The sequence below is a fragment of the Panulirus ornatus genome, chromosome 14 (genome assembly GCF_036320965.1).
Source record: "Panulirus ornatus isolate Po-2019 chromosome 14, ASM3632096v1, whole genome shotgun sequence".
Lineage (NCBI taxonomy): Eukaryota > Metazoa > Arthropoda > Malacostraca > Decapoda > Palinuridae > Panulirus > Panulirus ornatus.
The window spans coordinates 40,802,371-40,819,870 of NC_092237.1; the positions used below are offsets into that span (position 1 = coordinate 40,802,371).

The following is a 17,500-nucleotide window of genomic DNA, read 5'->3' on the forward strand; positions in this document are numbered from 1 at the left end:
CCCCCTCATGTGTGCGAGGTAGCGGTAGGAAAAGACAGCAAAGGAACCATTCATTCACACTCAGTCTCTAGCTGCCATGCAATAATGCCCGCAACCACAGCTCCCTTTCCACATCCAGGCCCAACAAAACTTTTCATGGTTTACACCAGACGCTTCACATGCCCTGATTCAATCCATTGACAGCACGTCAACCCCGGTATACCACATCGATCCAATTCACTCTATTCCTTGCACGCCTTTCACCCTCCTGCATGTTCAGGCCCCGATCACTCAAAATCTTTTTCATTCCATCTTTCCACCTCCAATTTGGTCTCCCACTTCTCCTCGTTCCCTCCACCTCTGACACGTATATCCTCATGGTCAATCTTTCCTCAATCATTCTCTCCATGTGTCCAAACCATTTCATAACACCCTCGTCTGCTCTCTCAACTACGCTCTTTTAATATCCACACATCTCTCTTAACATTACATTACTTACTCGATCAAACCACCTCACAACACATATTGTCCTCAAACATCTCATTTCCAGCACATCCACCTTCCACCGCACAACTCTACCAATAGCCCACGCCTCGCAACCATACAACATTGTTGGAACCACTATTCATTCAAACATACCCTTTTTCCTTTCGGAGATAATGTTCTCGACGTCCACACATTCTTCAAGGCTCCCAGGATATTCGCCACGTCCCCCACCCGATGATTCACTTCCGCTTCCATGGTTCCATCCGCTGCCAGATCCACTCCCAGATATCTAAAACAATTTACTTCCTCCAGTTTTTCTCGATTCAAACCTACCTCCCAATTGACTTGACCCTCAACCCTACTGTACCTAATAACCTTGCTCTTATTCACATTTACTCTTAACTTTCTTCTTTCACACACTTTACCAAACTCAGTCACCAGCTTCTGCAGTTTCTCACATGAATCAGCAACCAGCGCTGTATCATCAGCGAACAACTGACTCACTTCCCGAGCTTTCTCATCCACAACAGACTTCATACTTGCCCCTCTTTCCAAAACTCTTGCATTCACCTCTCTAACAAACCCATCCATAAACAAATTAAACAACCATGGAGACATCACACACTCCTGCCGCAAACCTACATTCACTGAGAACCAATCACTTTCCTCTCTTCCTACACGTACACATGCCTTACATCCTCGATAAAAACTTTTCACTGCTTCTAACAACTTGCCTCCCACACTATATATTCTTAATATCTTCAACAGAGCATCTCTATCAACTCTATCATATGCCTTCTCCAGATCCATAAATGCTACATACAAATCCATTTGCTTTTCTAAGTATTTCTCACATACATTCTTCAAAGCAAACACCTGATCCACACATCCTCTACCACTTCTGAAACCACACTGCTCTTCCCCAATCTGATGCTCTGTACATGCCTTCACCCTCTCAATCAATACCCTCCCATATAATTTACCAAGAATACTCAACAAACCTATACCACTGTTATTTGAGCACTCACTCTTATCCCCTTTGCCTTTGTACAATGGCACTATGCACGCATTCCGCCAATCCTCAGGGACCTCACCATGAATCATACATACATTAAATAACCTTACCAACCAGTCAACAATACAGTCACCCCCTTTTTTGATAAATTCCACTGCAATACCATCCAAACCTGCTGCCTTGCCAGCTTTCATCTTCCGCAAAGCTTTTACTACCTCTTCTCTTTTTACCAAATCACTTTCCCTAACCCTCTCACTTTGCACACCACCTCGACCAAACCACCCTATATCTGCCACTCTATCATCAAACACATTCAACAAACCTTCAAAATACTCACTCCATCTCATTCTCACAGCACCACTACTTGCTATCACCTCCCCATTTGCGCCCTTCACTGAAGTTCCCATTTACTCCCTTGTCTTACACACTTTATTTACCTCCTTCCAGAACATCTTTTTATTCTCCCTAAAATTTAATGATACTCTCTCACCCCAACTCTCATTTGCCCTCTTCTTCACCTCTTGCACTTTTCTCTTGACCTCCTGTCTATTTCTTTTATACATCTCCCACTCATTTGCATTTTTTCCCTGCAAAAATCGTCCAAATGCCTCTCTCTTCTCTTTCACTAATAATCTTACTTCTTCATTCCACCACTCACTACCCTTTCTAATCAATCCACCTCCCACGCTTCTCATGCCACAAGCATCTTTTGCGCAAGCCATCACTGCTTCCCTAAATGCATCCCATTGCTCCCCCACTCCCCTTACCTCCTTTGTTCTCACCTTTTTCCATTCTGTACTCAATCTCTCCTGGTACTTCCTCACACAAGTCTCCTTCCCAAGCTCACTTACTCTCACCACCCTCTTCACCCAAACATTCACTCCTCTTTTCTAAAAACCCATACAAATCTTCACCTTCGCCTCCACAAGATAATGATCAGACATCCCTCCAGTTGCACCTCTCAGCACATCAACATCCAAAAGTCTCTCTTTCGCGCGCCTGTCAATTAACACGTAATCCAATAACGCTCTCTGGCCATCTCTCCTACTTACATAGGTATACTTATCTATATCTCGCTTTTTAAACCAGATATTCCCAATCACCAATCCTTTTTCAGCACAAAAATCTACAAGCTCTTCACCATTTCCATTTACAACACTGAACACCAAATGTATACCAATTATTCCGTCAACTGCCACATTACTCACCTTTGCATTCAAATCACCCGTCACTATACCCCAGTCCTGTGCATCAAAACCACTAACACACTCATTCAGCTGCTCCCAAAACACTTGCCTCTCATGATGTTTCTTCTCATGCCCAGGTGCATATGCACCAATAATCACCCATCTCTCTCCATCAACTTTCAGTTTTACCCATATTAATCTAGAATATATATATATATATATATATATATATATATATATATATATATATATATATATATATATATATATATATATATATATATATATATATATATATATATTTTTTTTTTTTTTTTTGCTTTGTCGCTGTCTCCCGCGTTTGCGAGGTAGCGCAAGGAAACAGACGAAAGAAATGGCCCAACCCACCCCCATACACATGTATATACATACGTCCACACACGCAAATATATATACCTACACAACTTTCCATGGTTTACCCCAGACGCTTCACATGCCCTGATTCAATCCACTGACAGCACGTCAACCCCGGTATACCACATCGATCCAATTCACCCTATTCCTTGCCCTCCTTTCACCCTCCTGCATGTTCAGGCCCCGATCACACAAAATCTTTTTCACTCCATCTTTCCACCTCCAATTTGGTCTCCCACTTCTCCTCGTTCCCTCCACCTCCGACACATATATCCTCTTGGTCAATCTTTCCTCACTCATTCTCTCCATGTGACCAAACCATTTCAAAACACCCTCTTCTGCTTTCTCAACCACGCTCTTTTTATTTCCACATACCTCTCTTACCCTTACGTTACTTACTCGATCAAACCACCTAACACCACACATTGTCCTCAAACATCTCATTTTCAGCACATCCATCCTCCTGCGCACAACTCTATCCATAGCCCACGCCTCGCAACCATACAACATTGTTGGAACCACTATTCCTTCAAACATACCCATTTTTGCTTTCCGAGATAATGTTCTCGACTTCCGCACATTCTTCAAGGCTCCCAGAATTTTCGCCCCCTCTCCCACCCTATGATCCACTTCCGCTTCCATGTTCCATCCGCTGCCAGATCCACTCCCAGATATCTAAAACACTTTACTTCCTCCAGTTTTTCTCTATTTAAACTTACCTCCCAATTGACTTGACCCTCACCCCTACTGTACCTAATAACCTTGCTCTTACTCACATTTACTCTTAACTTTCTTCTTTCACACACTTTACCAAACTCAGTCACCAGCTTCTGCAGTTTCTCACATGAATCAGCCACCAGCGCTGTATCATCAGCGAACAACAACTGACTCACTTCCCAAGCACTCTCATCCACAACAGACTTCATACTTGCCCCTCTTTCCAAAACTCTTGCATTCACCTCCCTAACAACCCCATCCATAAACAAATTAAACAACCATGGAGACATCACACACCTCTGCCGCAAACCTACATTCACTGAGAACCAATCACTTTCCTCTCTTCCTACACGTACACATGCCTTACATCCTCGATAAAAACTTTTCACTTCTTCTAACAACTCCCACACCATATATTCTTAATACCTTCCACAGAGCATCTCTATTAACTCTATCATATGCCTTCTCCAGATCCATAAATGCTACATACATATCCATTTGCTTTTCTAAGTATTTCTCACATACATTCTTCAAAGCAAACACCTGATTCACACATCCTCTACCACTTCTGAAACCACACTGCTCTTCCCCAATCTGATGCTCTGTACATGCCTTCACCCTCTCAATCAATACCCTCCATATGATTTGCCAGGAATACTCAACAAACTTATACCTCTGTAATTTTAGCACTCACTCTTATCCCCTTTGCCTTTGTACAATGGCACTCTATATATATATATATATATATATATATATATATATATATATATATATATATATATATATATATATATATATATATATATATATATATATATATATATATATATATATATATATATATATATATATATATATATATATATATATATATATATATATATACATATATATATATACATATATATATATATATATATATATATATATATATATATATATATATATATATATATATATATATATATATATATATATATATATATATATGGGGGAGAAAGATTACTTCCCACGCATTCCTCACGTATCGTAGATGGCGACTAAAGGAGACGGGAGCAGGGGGCCTAGAAATCGTCCCCTCCTTGTATTTTAACTTTCTAAAAGGGGAAACAGAAGAAGGAGTCACGCGGGGAGTGCTCATCCTCTTAAAAGGCTCAGCTTTCTTCTTTCACACACATTACGAAACTCAGTCACCAGCTTCTGCAGTTTCTCACCCGAATCAGCGACCAGCGCTGTATCATTTGCGAACAACAGCTGACTCACTTCCCAAGCTCCCTCATCCACATCAGACTACATACTTGCCCCTCTCTCCAAAGCTCTTGCATTCACCTCCCTAACAACCCCATCCATAAATTCTTTTTAATCCAGGTATTCCCAATCACCAATCCGTTTTTAGCACATAAATCCAGTAGCTCTTTACCATTTCCATTTACAACAGTGAACACCACATACACACCAATCATTCCCTCAATTGCCACATTACTTATCTTTTCATTCAAATCACCCATCACTATAACCTGGTCTCGTGCATCAAAACTACTAACACACTCAGCTGCTTCCAAAACACTTTCTCATGATCTTTCTTCTCATGCCCAGGTGCATATGCATCAATAATCACCCATCTCTTTCTCTCCACTTTCAGTTTTACCCATATCAATCTAGAGTTTACTTTCTTACACTCTATCACACACTCCCACCACTCCTGTTTCAAGAGTAGTGCTACTCCTTTCCTTGCTCTTGTCCTCTCACCAACCCCTGACTTTACTCCCAAGACATTCCCAAACCATTGAGCTTTGTTTCACCTAGAGCCAAAACATCCAGGTTCCTTTCCTCAAACATGCTACATATTTCTCCTTTTTCTCATCTTGGTTACATCCACACACATTTAGACACCCCAACCCGAGCCTTCGATGAGCACTCCCCGCGTGACTCCTTCTTCTGTTTCCCCTTTTAGAAAGTTAAAATACAAGGAGGGGAGGGTTTCGAGGTCTACTGATCATCTTCCTACTTCTGATCCAAACGTTGGAAGGATGAAGAAATGAAGATTCAGAAGGCTTTTTCTCTTCGTGTCAGAGAGCTGCATATGACTCCTTTGGGAGAATGTTCCATATCTGGCCAAGGTTATTCTCTACCCATTCTATCACCCTTCATCTTGAGAGGAAACCTTTGGAAACTGTTATCTGAACCTCTCAAACAGAAACCGAAAAAGCCATTCAACTTTTTGTTTTATTGAGCGAGGTAGAAGGGGCAAAGTGTGCTCCAATCGAAACCATCCCGGGTGAAAGGAAAATTTAAAAGGGGAAAGGAGAAATTAATCATGGATCCGCAAGTGTCTGTAGACTTGACTGTTAAAGGAAGAAAGGATATGTGATGAAGGAAAGACAAAGGATGGAAGAGAATTCCACAGCTTAGCTGGTCGATGGAAGAAAGATGTGTCATAACAACCAGTGAGCGAGTGGTCGGTTTCCACACTTGAACTATGGGAAGCAACAGTAGTTTATTTACATCATTGTATCATGAGCCTTCAAAATCATCTCGCTAGTGTTAGAAACTCATGTAATAACATCTTGAGTCTGATGATTCTGAACGGAGACAGAACAACTTGGTTTATATTCATTTTATACATATAAGATTCTTTTCATCATACGGTCCTTCCACTGTATCCTTCTGGTGACCAGGACCGTGTACTACATCGTGCAGTCTGGCTCAACACGAACAACAACAGGGTTGCTTATTCCTCCAGCAGCTCGTATGAATGATCAGTTCTTCATACAGACCTCAGGTGTAGCTTGTGTCTTCCTGTTTGACCAGGAAGTTTGTAAATGGAGTTTATGATAAGTGTGTGCTGCTATACACCTATGGCAGACTCTATACGTCAAATGCAACGGAGGATACCAACACATATACACTCCAACTAGCCATTTTTAGCTTCGTATGAATGGATGAAAAGCTCTTGGTATTATGAAAATATATGATCTTGAAGATACAAACGAATATTGATGTGACTTTTAGCACAATCACTTGTATTGAAGTTATTAAAGCCAGTAAGATAATGCCACTTCTAATGATAATATTTGGCCTTATTTACATAAGAAGGAAAAATACAATCTATACATAGATATTTCTTAATATAATAAATAGCATTCCAGTAAATGATGTATCACTCGGCAGATCCAGAAGCAGAAGTATGTGTTCATCAGTTCTCAGCTTAACTCCGAGCTGAAGGCCGTCCAGCGAGGACGCAAGAAGTTCCACATCGGTCGCCATACCTTCCTTCCTGACAGCATAGGGATCGTCTGCAACACTGGCTCGCCTGTCAGGGACGCCTTCAACAGGATGTGAGTACCGGCCGACTTCACCAGCTCAGGACTGCCCCCTAACCCACCTCCCTTTTTCTATGGGTTTTACGAACCCAATAATGTCTGAAGAAACTTGTGTGCGATGCAATGAATAGCCGTAGTGTTCACACAGTATCGACATTGATCAAAATAACTTGCCTCTAGCTCCATGTAAATTTACTGAAAGATTTAGTTTGGTTTCCTCCACGAAAAACACAATTTATTTACCTTCTCCCTTATGTTTTTCATCTTTCTGTGACCCAACTGTCCAGCTGCTTCTCCTGTGACCATCAAATCTCCAAAGATACTTTCGATTATCTTATCTTCTCCAAATGTACAGTATGTGCCAATTGTAATTAAAAAAAACAGCCATTCCTCGCCTCATAATCTTTATATCCCTCATTTACCTATGTGTTTCGCTTTCATCACCTCCAGCTACATTCAACACGTTGACTATTTGTCTTCTTGCTGTATTGGCGATGGACTCAACCAGGGCATATGAAGCAAACAATGAAAAACCACGAAAAAGTCTTTGGAGCCTGGTTGTGGATTATGGCCCTAGTTTCGGTGCATTATACATGACAGCTAGAGAGTGGATGTGAGCGAATGAGGCCTATCCTTCATCTGTTACTGGCGCTGCCTCGCTAGCGCGGGAAACAACAGCGAACATTTACGAAACAAAGAAATATATATATATATATATATATATATATATATATATATATATATATATATATATATATATATATATATATATATATATATTTTTTTTTTTTTTTTTTTTTTTTATACTTTGTCGCTGTCTCCCGCGTTTGCGAGGTAGCGCAAGGAAACAGACGAAAGAAATGGCCCAACCCCCCCCCCCATACACATGTACATACACACGTCCACACACGCAAATATACTTACCTACACAGCTTTCCATGGTTTACCCCAGACGCTTCACATGCCTTGATTCAATCCACTGACAGCACGTCAACCCCTGTATACCACATCGCTCCATTTCACTCTATTCCTTGCCCTCCTTTCACCCTCCTGCATGTTCAGGCCCCGATCACACAAAATCTTTTTCACTCCATCTTTCCACCTCCAATTTGGTCTCCCTCTTCTCCTCGTTCCCTCCACCTCCGACACATATATCCTCTTGGTCAATCTTTCCTCACTCATTCTCTCCATGTGCCCAAACCATTTCAAAACACCCTCTTCTGCTCTCTCAACCACGCTCTTTTTATTTCCACACATCTCTCTTACCCTTACGTTACTTACTCGATCAAACCACCTCACACCACACATTGTCCTCAAACATCTCATTTCCAGCACATCCATCCTCCTGCGCACAACTCTATCCATAGCCCACGCCTCGCAACCATACAGCATTGTTGGAACCACTATTCCTTCAAACATACCCATTTTTGCTTTCCGAGATAATGTTCTCGACTTCCACACATTTTTCAAGGCTCCCAAAATTTTCGCCCCCTCCCCCACCCTATGATCCACCTCCGCTTCCATGGTTCCATCCGCTGACAGATCCACTCCCAGATATCTAAAACACTTCACTTCCTCCAGTTTTTCTCCATTCAAACTCACCTCCCAATTGACTTGACCCTCAACCCTACTGTACCTAATAACCTTGCTCTTATTCACATTTACTCTTAACTTTCTTCTTCCACACACTTTACCAAACTCAGTCACCAGCTTCTGCAGTTTCTCACATGAATCAGCCACCAGCGCTGTATCATCAGCGAACAACAACTGACTCACTTCCCAAGCTCTCTCATCCCCAACAGAGTTCATAGAGATGCTCTGTGGAAGGTATTAAGAATATATGGTGTGGGTGGCAAGTTGTTAGAAGCAGTGAAAAGTTTTTATCGAGGATGTAAGGCATGTGTACGTGTAGGAAGAGAGGAAAGTGATTGGTTCTCAGTGAATGTAGGTTTGCGGCAGGGGTGTGTGATGTCTCCATGGTTGTTTAATTTGTTTATGGATGGGGTTGTTCGGGAGGTGAATGCAAGAGTTTTGGAAAGAGTGGCAAGTATGAAGTCTGTTGGGGATGAGAGAGCTTGGGAAGTGAGTCAGTTGTTGTTCGCTGATGATACAGTGCTGGTGGCTGATTCATGTGAGAAACTGCAGAAGCTGGTGACTGAGTTTGGTAAAGTGTGTGAAAGAAGAAAGTTAAGAGTAAATGTCAATAAGAGCAAGGTAATTAGGTACAGTAGGGGTGAGGGTCAAGTCAATTGGGAGGTAAGTTTGAATGGAGAAAAACTGGAGGAAGTAAAGTGTTTAAGATATCTGGGAGTGGATCTGGCAGCGGATGGAACCATGGAAGCGGAAGTGGATCATAGGGTGGGGGAGGGGGCGAAAATTCTGGGAGCCTTGAAGAATGTGTGGAAGTCGAGAACATTATCTTGGAAAGCAAAAATGGGTATGTTTGAAGGAATAGTGGTTCCAACAATGTTTTATGGTTGCGAGGCGTGGGCTATGGATAGAGTTGTGCGCAGGAGGATGGATGTGCTGGAAATGAGATGTTTGAGGACAATGTGTGGTGTGAGGTGGTTTGATCGAGTAAGTAACGTAAGGGTAAGAGAGATGTGTGGAAATAAAAAGAGCGTGGTTGAGAGAGCAGAAGAGGGTGTTTTGAAGTGGTTTGGGCACATGGAGAGAATGAGTGAGGAAAGATTGACCAAGAGGATATATGTGTCGGAGGTGGAGGGAACGAGGAGAAGTGGGAGACCAAATTGGAGGTGGAAAGATGGAGTGAAAAAGATTTTGTGTGATCGGGGCCTGAACATGCAGGAGGGTGAAAGGAGGGCAAGGAATAGAGTGAATTGGATCGATGTGGTATACCGGGGTTGACGTGCTGTCAGTGGATTGAATCAGGGCATGTGAAGCGTCTGGGGTAAACCATGGAAAGCTGTGTAGTTATGTATATTTGTGTGTGTGGACGTATGTATATACATGTGTATGGGGGTGGGTTGGGCCATTTCTTTCGTCTGTTTCCTTGCGCTACCTCGCAAACGCGGGAGACAGCGACAAAGCAAAAAAAAAAAAGAAAATATATATATATATATATATATATATATATATATATATATATATATATATATATATATATATATATATATATATATATATATATATATATATATATATATATATATATTATATATATTATCCCTGGTGATAGGGGAGAAAGAATACTTCCCAGACATTCCTCACGTGTCGTAGAAGGCGACTAAAGGGAACAGGAGCGGGGGGCTAGAAACCCTCCCCTCCTAGTATTTTGACTTTCTAAAAGGTGAAACAGAAGAAGGAGTCACGCGGGGAGTGCTCATCCTCCTCGAAGGCTCAGACTGGGGTGTCTGAATGTGTGTGGATGTAACCAAGATGAGAAAAAAAAATAGGTAGTATGTTTGAGGAAAGGAACCTGGATGTTTTGGCTCTGAGTGAAACGAAGCTCAAGGGTAATGGAGAAGAGTGGTTTGGGAATGTCTTGAGAGTAAAGTCAAAATTAAGTGAGAGGACAAGAGCAAGGGAAGGAGTAGAACTACTACTGAAACAGGAGTGGTCGGAGTACGTAATAGAGTGTAAGAAAGTAAACTCTAGATTGATATGGGTAAAACTGAAAGTTGATGGAGAGAGATGAGTGATTACTGGTGCATATGCACCTGATGATACAGCGCTGGTGGCTGATTCGTGTGAGAAACTGCAAAAGCTGGTGACTGAGTTTGGTAAAGTGTGTGAAAGAAGAAAGCTGAGAGTAAATGTGAATGAGAGCAAGGTTATTAGATATAGTAGGGTTGAGGGACAAGTCAACTGGGAGGTAACTTAGGATGGAGAAAAACAGGAGGAAGTTAAGTGTTTTAGATATCTGGGAGTGGATTTGGCAGCGGATGGAACCATGGAAGTGGAAGTGAATCATAGGGTGGGGGAGTTCTGGGAGCGTTGAAAAATGTGTGGAAGTCGAGAACATTATCTCGGAAAGGAAAAATGGGTATGTTTGAAGGAATAGTGGTTCCAACAATGTTGTATGGTTGCGAGGCGTGGGCTATGGATAGAGTTGTGCGGAGGAGGGTGGATGTGCTGGAAATGAGATGTTTGAGGACCGTATGTGGTGTGAGGTGGTTTGATCGAGTAAGTGATAATAGGGTAAGAGAGATGTGTGGTAATAAAAAGAGTGTGGTTAAGAGAGCAGAAGAAGGTGTTTTGAAATGGTTTGGTAACATGGAGAGAATGAGTGAGGAAAGATTAACCAAGAGGATATATGTGTCAGAGGTGGAGGGAACGAGAAGTGGGAGACCAAATTGGAGGTGAAAAGATGGAGTGAAAAAGATTTTGAGTGATTGGGGCCTGACCATGCAGGAGGGTGAAAGGTGAACAAAGAATAAAGTGAATTGGAACGATGTGGTATACCGGGGTCGACGTGCTGTCAATGGATTGAACCAGGGCATGTGAAGCGTCTTGGGTAAACCATGGAAAGTTTTGTCGGGCTTGGATCTGGAAAGGGAGCTTTGGTTTCGGTGCATTATCACATGACAGCTAGAGACTGAGTGTGAACAAATGTGGCCTTCTTTGTCTTTTCCTAGCGCTACCTCGCACACATGAGGAGGGAGGGTGTTGTTATTTTATATGTGGCGGGGTGGCAATGGGAATGAATAAAGGCAGACTGTATGAATTATGTACATGTGTATATATGTATATGTCTCTGTGTATATATATATATGTATACGTTGAGATGTATAGGTATGTATATTTGCGTGTGCGGACGTGTATGTATATACATGTATATGTGAGTGGTTTGGGCCATTCTTTCGTCTGTTTGCTTGCGCTACCTCGCTAACGCGGGAGACAGCGACAAAGCAAAATGAATAAATTTAAAATGATATATATACATATATATATATATATATATATATATATATATATATATATATATATATATATATATATATATATATATATATATATATATATATATATATATATATTTTCTTTCTTTTAAACTATTCGCCATTTCCCGCGTTAGCGAGGTAGCGTTAAGAACAGAGGACTGGGCCTCTGAGGGAATATCCTCACCTGGCCCTCTTCTCTGTTCCTTCACTTGGAAAATTAGAAAAAAAAAACGAGAGGGGAGGATTTCCAGCCCACCGCTCCCTCCCCTTTTAGTCACCTACGACACGCAGGGAATACGTAGGAAGTATTCGAGTACATAGTATTCGAATAGTTATTTCCTATTAGCCAGGCCCATAGCCTAGCGGTAGCATTCCCGTCTGTGGCACAGGGGTCCCGGGTTCCATCCTGGCTGTTGGAGGTTTGTATGTTCCATGAAGGTGCGCGTTCATATGTACTTTATTCGTATTCATATATCTCCGTGTGGTACAGTTAGGTTCGGTAAAATGCTATTTGCTGGCTATGTGCGCCTGTTGGGAAATAAATGGTGTAGACCCCGTGCTCACCAATGTGAGACGAAGGGTATTCGAGTACATAGTATTCGAATAGTTATTTGCCATTAGCCAGGCCCATAGCCTAGCGGTAGCATTCCCGCCTATGGCACAGGGGTCCCGCGTTCGATCCTGGCTGTTGGAGGTTTGTATGTTCTATGAAGGTGCGCGTTCATATACACTTTATTCGTATATATATATATATATATATCTTATCTATCTTATTTATTTATTTTGCTTTGTCGCTGTCTCCCGCGTTAGCCAGGTAGCGCAAGGAAACAGACGAAAGAATGGCCCAACCCGCCCACATACACATGTACATACATACATGTCCACACGCGAACAATATACATACCTATACATCTCAATGTACACATATATATATATACAAAAACAGACATATACATATATACACATGTACATAATTCATACTGTCTGCCTTTATTTGTTCCCATCGCCACCTCGCCACACATGGAATAACAACCCCCTCCCCCATCATGTGTGCGAGGTAGCGCTAGGAAAAACACCAAAGGCCCCATTCGTTCACACTCAGTCTCTAGCTGTCATGTAATAATGCACCGAAACCACAGCTCCCTTTCCACATCCAGGCCCCACACACTTTGCATGGTTTACCCCAGACGCTTCACATGCCCTGGTTCAATCCATTGACAGCACGTCGACCCCGGTATACCACATCGTTCCAATTCACTCTATTCCTTGCACGCCTTTCACCCTCCTGCATGTTCAGGCCCCGATCACTCAAAATCTTTTTCACTCCATCTTTCCACCTCCAATTTGGTCTCCCACTTCTCCTCGTTCCCTCCACCTCTGACACATATATCCTCTTGGTCAATCTTTCCCCACTCATTCTCTCCATGTGACTAAACCATTTCAAAACACCCTCTTCTGCTCTCTCAACCACACTCTTTTTATTTCCACACATCTCTCTCACCCTTACATTACTTACTCGATCAAACCACCTCACACCACATATTGTCCTCAAACATCTCATTTCCAGCACATCCACTTTCCTGCGCACAACTCTATCCATAGCCCACTCCTCGCAACCATACAACATTGTTGGAACCACTATTCCTTCAAACATACCCATTTTTGCTTTCCGAGATAATGTTCTCGACTTCCAAACATTCTTCAAGGCTCCCAGAATTTTCGCCCCCTCCCCCACCCTATGATTCACTTCCGCTTCCATGGTTCCATTCGCTGCCAGATCCACTCCCAGATATCTAAAACACTTTACTCCCTCCATCTTTTCTCCATTCAAACTCACCTCCCAATTGACTTGACCCTCAACCCTACTGTACCTAATAACCTTGCTCTTATTCACATTTACTCTTAACTTTCTTCTTTCACACACTTTACCAAACTCAGTCACCAGCTTCTGCAGTTTCTTACATGAATCAGCCACCAGCGCTGTATCATCAGCGAATAACAACTGACTCACTTCCCAAGCTCTCTCATCCACAACAGACTTCATACTTGCCCCTCTTTCCAAAACTCTTGCATTCACCTCCCTAACAACCCCATCCATAAACAAATTAAACAACCATGGAGACATCACACACTCCTGCCGCAAACCTACATTCACTGAGAAAAAATCACTTTCCTCTCTTCCTACACGTACACATGCCTTACATCCTCGATAAAAACTTTTCACTGCTTCTAAAAACTTGCCTCCCACACCATATATTCTTAATACCTTCCACAGAGCATCTCTATTAACTCTATCATATGCCCTCTCCAGATCCATAAATGCTACATACAAATCCATTTGTTTTTCTAAGTATTTCTCGCATACATTCTTCAAAGCAAACACCTGATCCACATATCCTCTACCACTTCTGAAACCACACTGCTCTTCCCCAATCTGATGCTCTGTACATGCCTTCACCCTCTCATTCAATACCCTCCCGTATAATTTACCAGGAATACTCAACAAACTTATACCTCTGTAATTTGAGCACTCACTCTTATCCCCTTTGCCTTTGTACAATGGCACTATGCAAGCATTCCGCCAATCCTCAGGCACCTCACCGTGAGTCATACATACATTAAATAACCTTACCAACCAGTCAACAATACAGTCACCCACTTTTTAAATAAATTCCACTGCAATGCAATCCAAACCTGCTGCTTTGCCGGCTTTCATCTTCCGTAAAGCTTTTACTACCTCTTCTTTATTTACCAAATCATTTTCCCTAACCCTCTCACTTTGCACACCACCTCGACCAAGACACCCCACATCTGCCACTCTATCATCAAACACATTCAACAAACCTTCAAAATACTCACTCCATCTTCTCACATCACCACTACTTGTTATCACCTCCCCATTAGCCCCCTTCACTGAAGTTCCCATTTGCTCCCTTGTCTTACACACTTTATTTACCTCCTTCCAAAACATCTTTTTATTGTCCCTGAAATTTAATGATACTCTCTCAACCCAACTCTCATTTGCCCTCTTTTTCACCTCTTGCACCTTTCTCTTGACCTCCTGCCTCTTTCTTTTATACATCTCCCGCTCATTTGCATTTTTTCCCTGCAAAAATATATATATGTATATTTTCTTCTTTTTCTTTCAAACTATTCGCCATTTCCCGCATTAGCGAGGTAGCGTTAAGAACAGAGGACTGGGCCTTTGAGGGAATACCCTCACCTGGCCCAATTCTCTGTTCCTTCTTTTGAAAAAAAAAATATATATATATATATATAAAAATATATATGGATCATAGGGTGGGGGAGGGGGCGAAAATTCTGGGAGACTTGAAGAATGTGTGGAAGTCGAGAACATTATCTCGGAAAGCAAAAATGGGTATGTTTGAAGGAATAGTGGTTCCAACAATGTTGTATGGTTGCGAGGCGTGGGCTATGGATAGAGTTGTGCGCAAGAGGATGGATGTGCTGGAAATGAGATGTTTGAGGACAATGTGTGGTGTGAGGTGGTTTGATCGAGTAAGTAACGTAAGGGTAAGAGAGATGTGTGGAAATAAAAAGAGCGTGGTTGAGAGAGCAGAAGAGGGTGTTTTGAAATGGTTTGGGCACATGGAGAGAATGAGTGAGGAAAGATTGACCAAGAGGATATATGTGTCGGAGGTGGAGGGAACGAGGAGAAGAGGGAGACCAAATTGGAGGTGGAAGGATAGAGTGAAAAAGATTTTGTGTGATCGGGGCCTGAACATGCAGGAGGGTGAAAGGAGGGCAAGGAATAGAGTGAATTGGAGCGATGTGGCATACCGGGGTTGACGTGCTGTCAGTGGATTGAATCAAGGCATGTGAAGCGTCTGGGGTAAACCATGGAAAGCTGTGTAGGTATGTATATTTGCGTGTGTGGACGTATGTATATACATGTGTATGGGGGGGGGGGGTTGGGCCATTTCTTTCGTCTGTTTCCTTGCGCTACCTCGCAAACGCGGGAGACAGCGACAAAGCAAAAAAAAAAAAAAAAATATATATATATATATATATATATATATATATATATATATATATATATATATATATATATCTTTTTCTTTCAAACTATTCGCCATTCCCCGCGTTAGCAAGGTTGCGTTAAGAACAGAGTACTGGGCCTCTGAGGGAATATCTTCACCTGGCCCCCTTCTCTGTTCCTTCTTTTGGAAAATTAAAAAAAAAAAAAAACAAGAGGGGAGGATTTCCAGCCCCCCGCTCCCTCCCCTTTTAGTCGCCTTCTACGACACGCAGGGAATACGTGGGAAGTATTCTTTCTCCCCTATCCCCTATGAGGCCACAGGGAAAATGAAACACGATAAATTCCCAAGTGCACTTTCGTGTAATAATCACATCATCTGGGAAGACACAAGAGAGAAATATAACAGTCAGTTGATATATAACAAAGAGACGTACCTGGGACGCCATTTGGTAAGCAAGTGATTGCCCAAGACAGACAACGAGCGTATCATAAACTTATTATGTGGACAAGCAGGTAAACTGTTTACAAATTTTATCAACGACAAAGTTATCTAATTTGTATAGACCTTCGCTAATATTTAGGTTATAATTTTTTTGTATTTGATAATAGAAGATTCAATGATATTTCTCGTGGTGCTGGAGGTAGAGTTAGTAACTGAGATGGCATTACTCCAGTCAATACAATGATCGTAGTTTTTAACGTGATTAAACAAGGCATTTGATTCTTATCCTGCTCTTACTCTATCTTTATGTTGCTTAAGTCTAACAGAGAAAGATCCTTACCAGTCTGCCCAACACAAAACTTATCACAATTTCAAGGAACTTTAAAGATGCATCCAGGAGAATTTTTTTGGTGAGTTCCTGTTTAAGATAAGGATTCCTTGTGTGCTTTAAGCTAAGGATTAAGTTTTGTGTGCTCTAACAGGGAAGTCAGCTGTGTTGGTGTCAGAAAGTCTTTTGGCAATTTAGAGAAGAACTGGAACAGAAGATATGGCCTCATCCTCATTTACTCCCAGCCAGTCTCTAGCCATCATATATAATGCAACGAAACTAGAGCCCCTTATTCAGAGTCAAACCCCAGAGACTTTCCCGTGGTTTCCCCCGACCGCTTCATATACCTTGGTAAACCACATTGCTCCAGTTCGCTCTATCTCTCGCACGCCTCACACCCTCCTGCATGTTCAGGCCCCGAGCATTCAAAGCAACTTTTACTACATCCTTCCACCTCGTCCTTGGTTTCCCCATTTCCTTGTTCCATCCTCATAGTCATCCTCTCCTCACTCATCCTCTCCACATGCGCAGAGATATTCAGTACACCCTCTCCAGCTCTTTCATCCATACTCCTCTTACTACCACACCTCCTTATACCACAGTTTTCCTCTAACATTTCATTTCCACTATATCCATTCCCTTCTTTGCATTTTACATCCATTCCCTTCTTTACATTTTTGCCTAAGGCCCACGCATCACATCCATACAGCACCGACGGAGCATCTT

The 17,500-nt window shown here is 41.9% G+C and overlaps 1 protein-coding gene across 1 annotated transcript in view; it reads left to right on the top strand.

Annotated features, from left to right (window-relative positions):
• The window catches only part of LOC139753538 (glutamate receptor ionotropic, delta-1-like), an 80,276-nt gene that overhangs the window by 59,218 nt on the left and 3,558 nt on the right, over positions 1-17,500 (top strand). Inside the window, exon 6 of the mRNA XM_071670186.1 lies at positions 6,949-7,115. Within this exon, the coding sequence (XP_071526287.1) occupies positions 6,949-7,115 (167 nt within the window). The remainder of the gene's footprint in view (positions 1-6,948; positions 7,116-17,500) is intronic.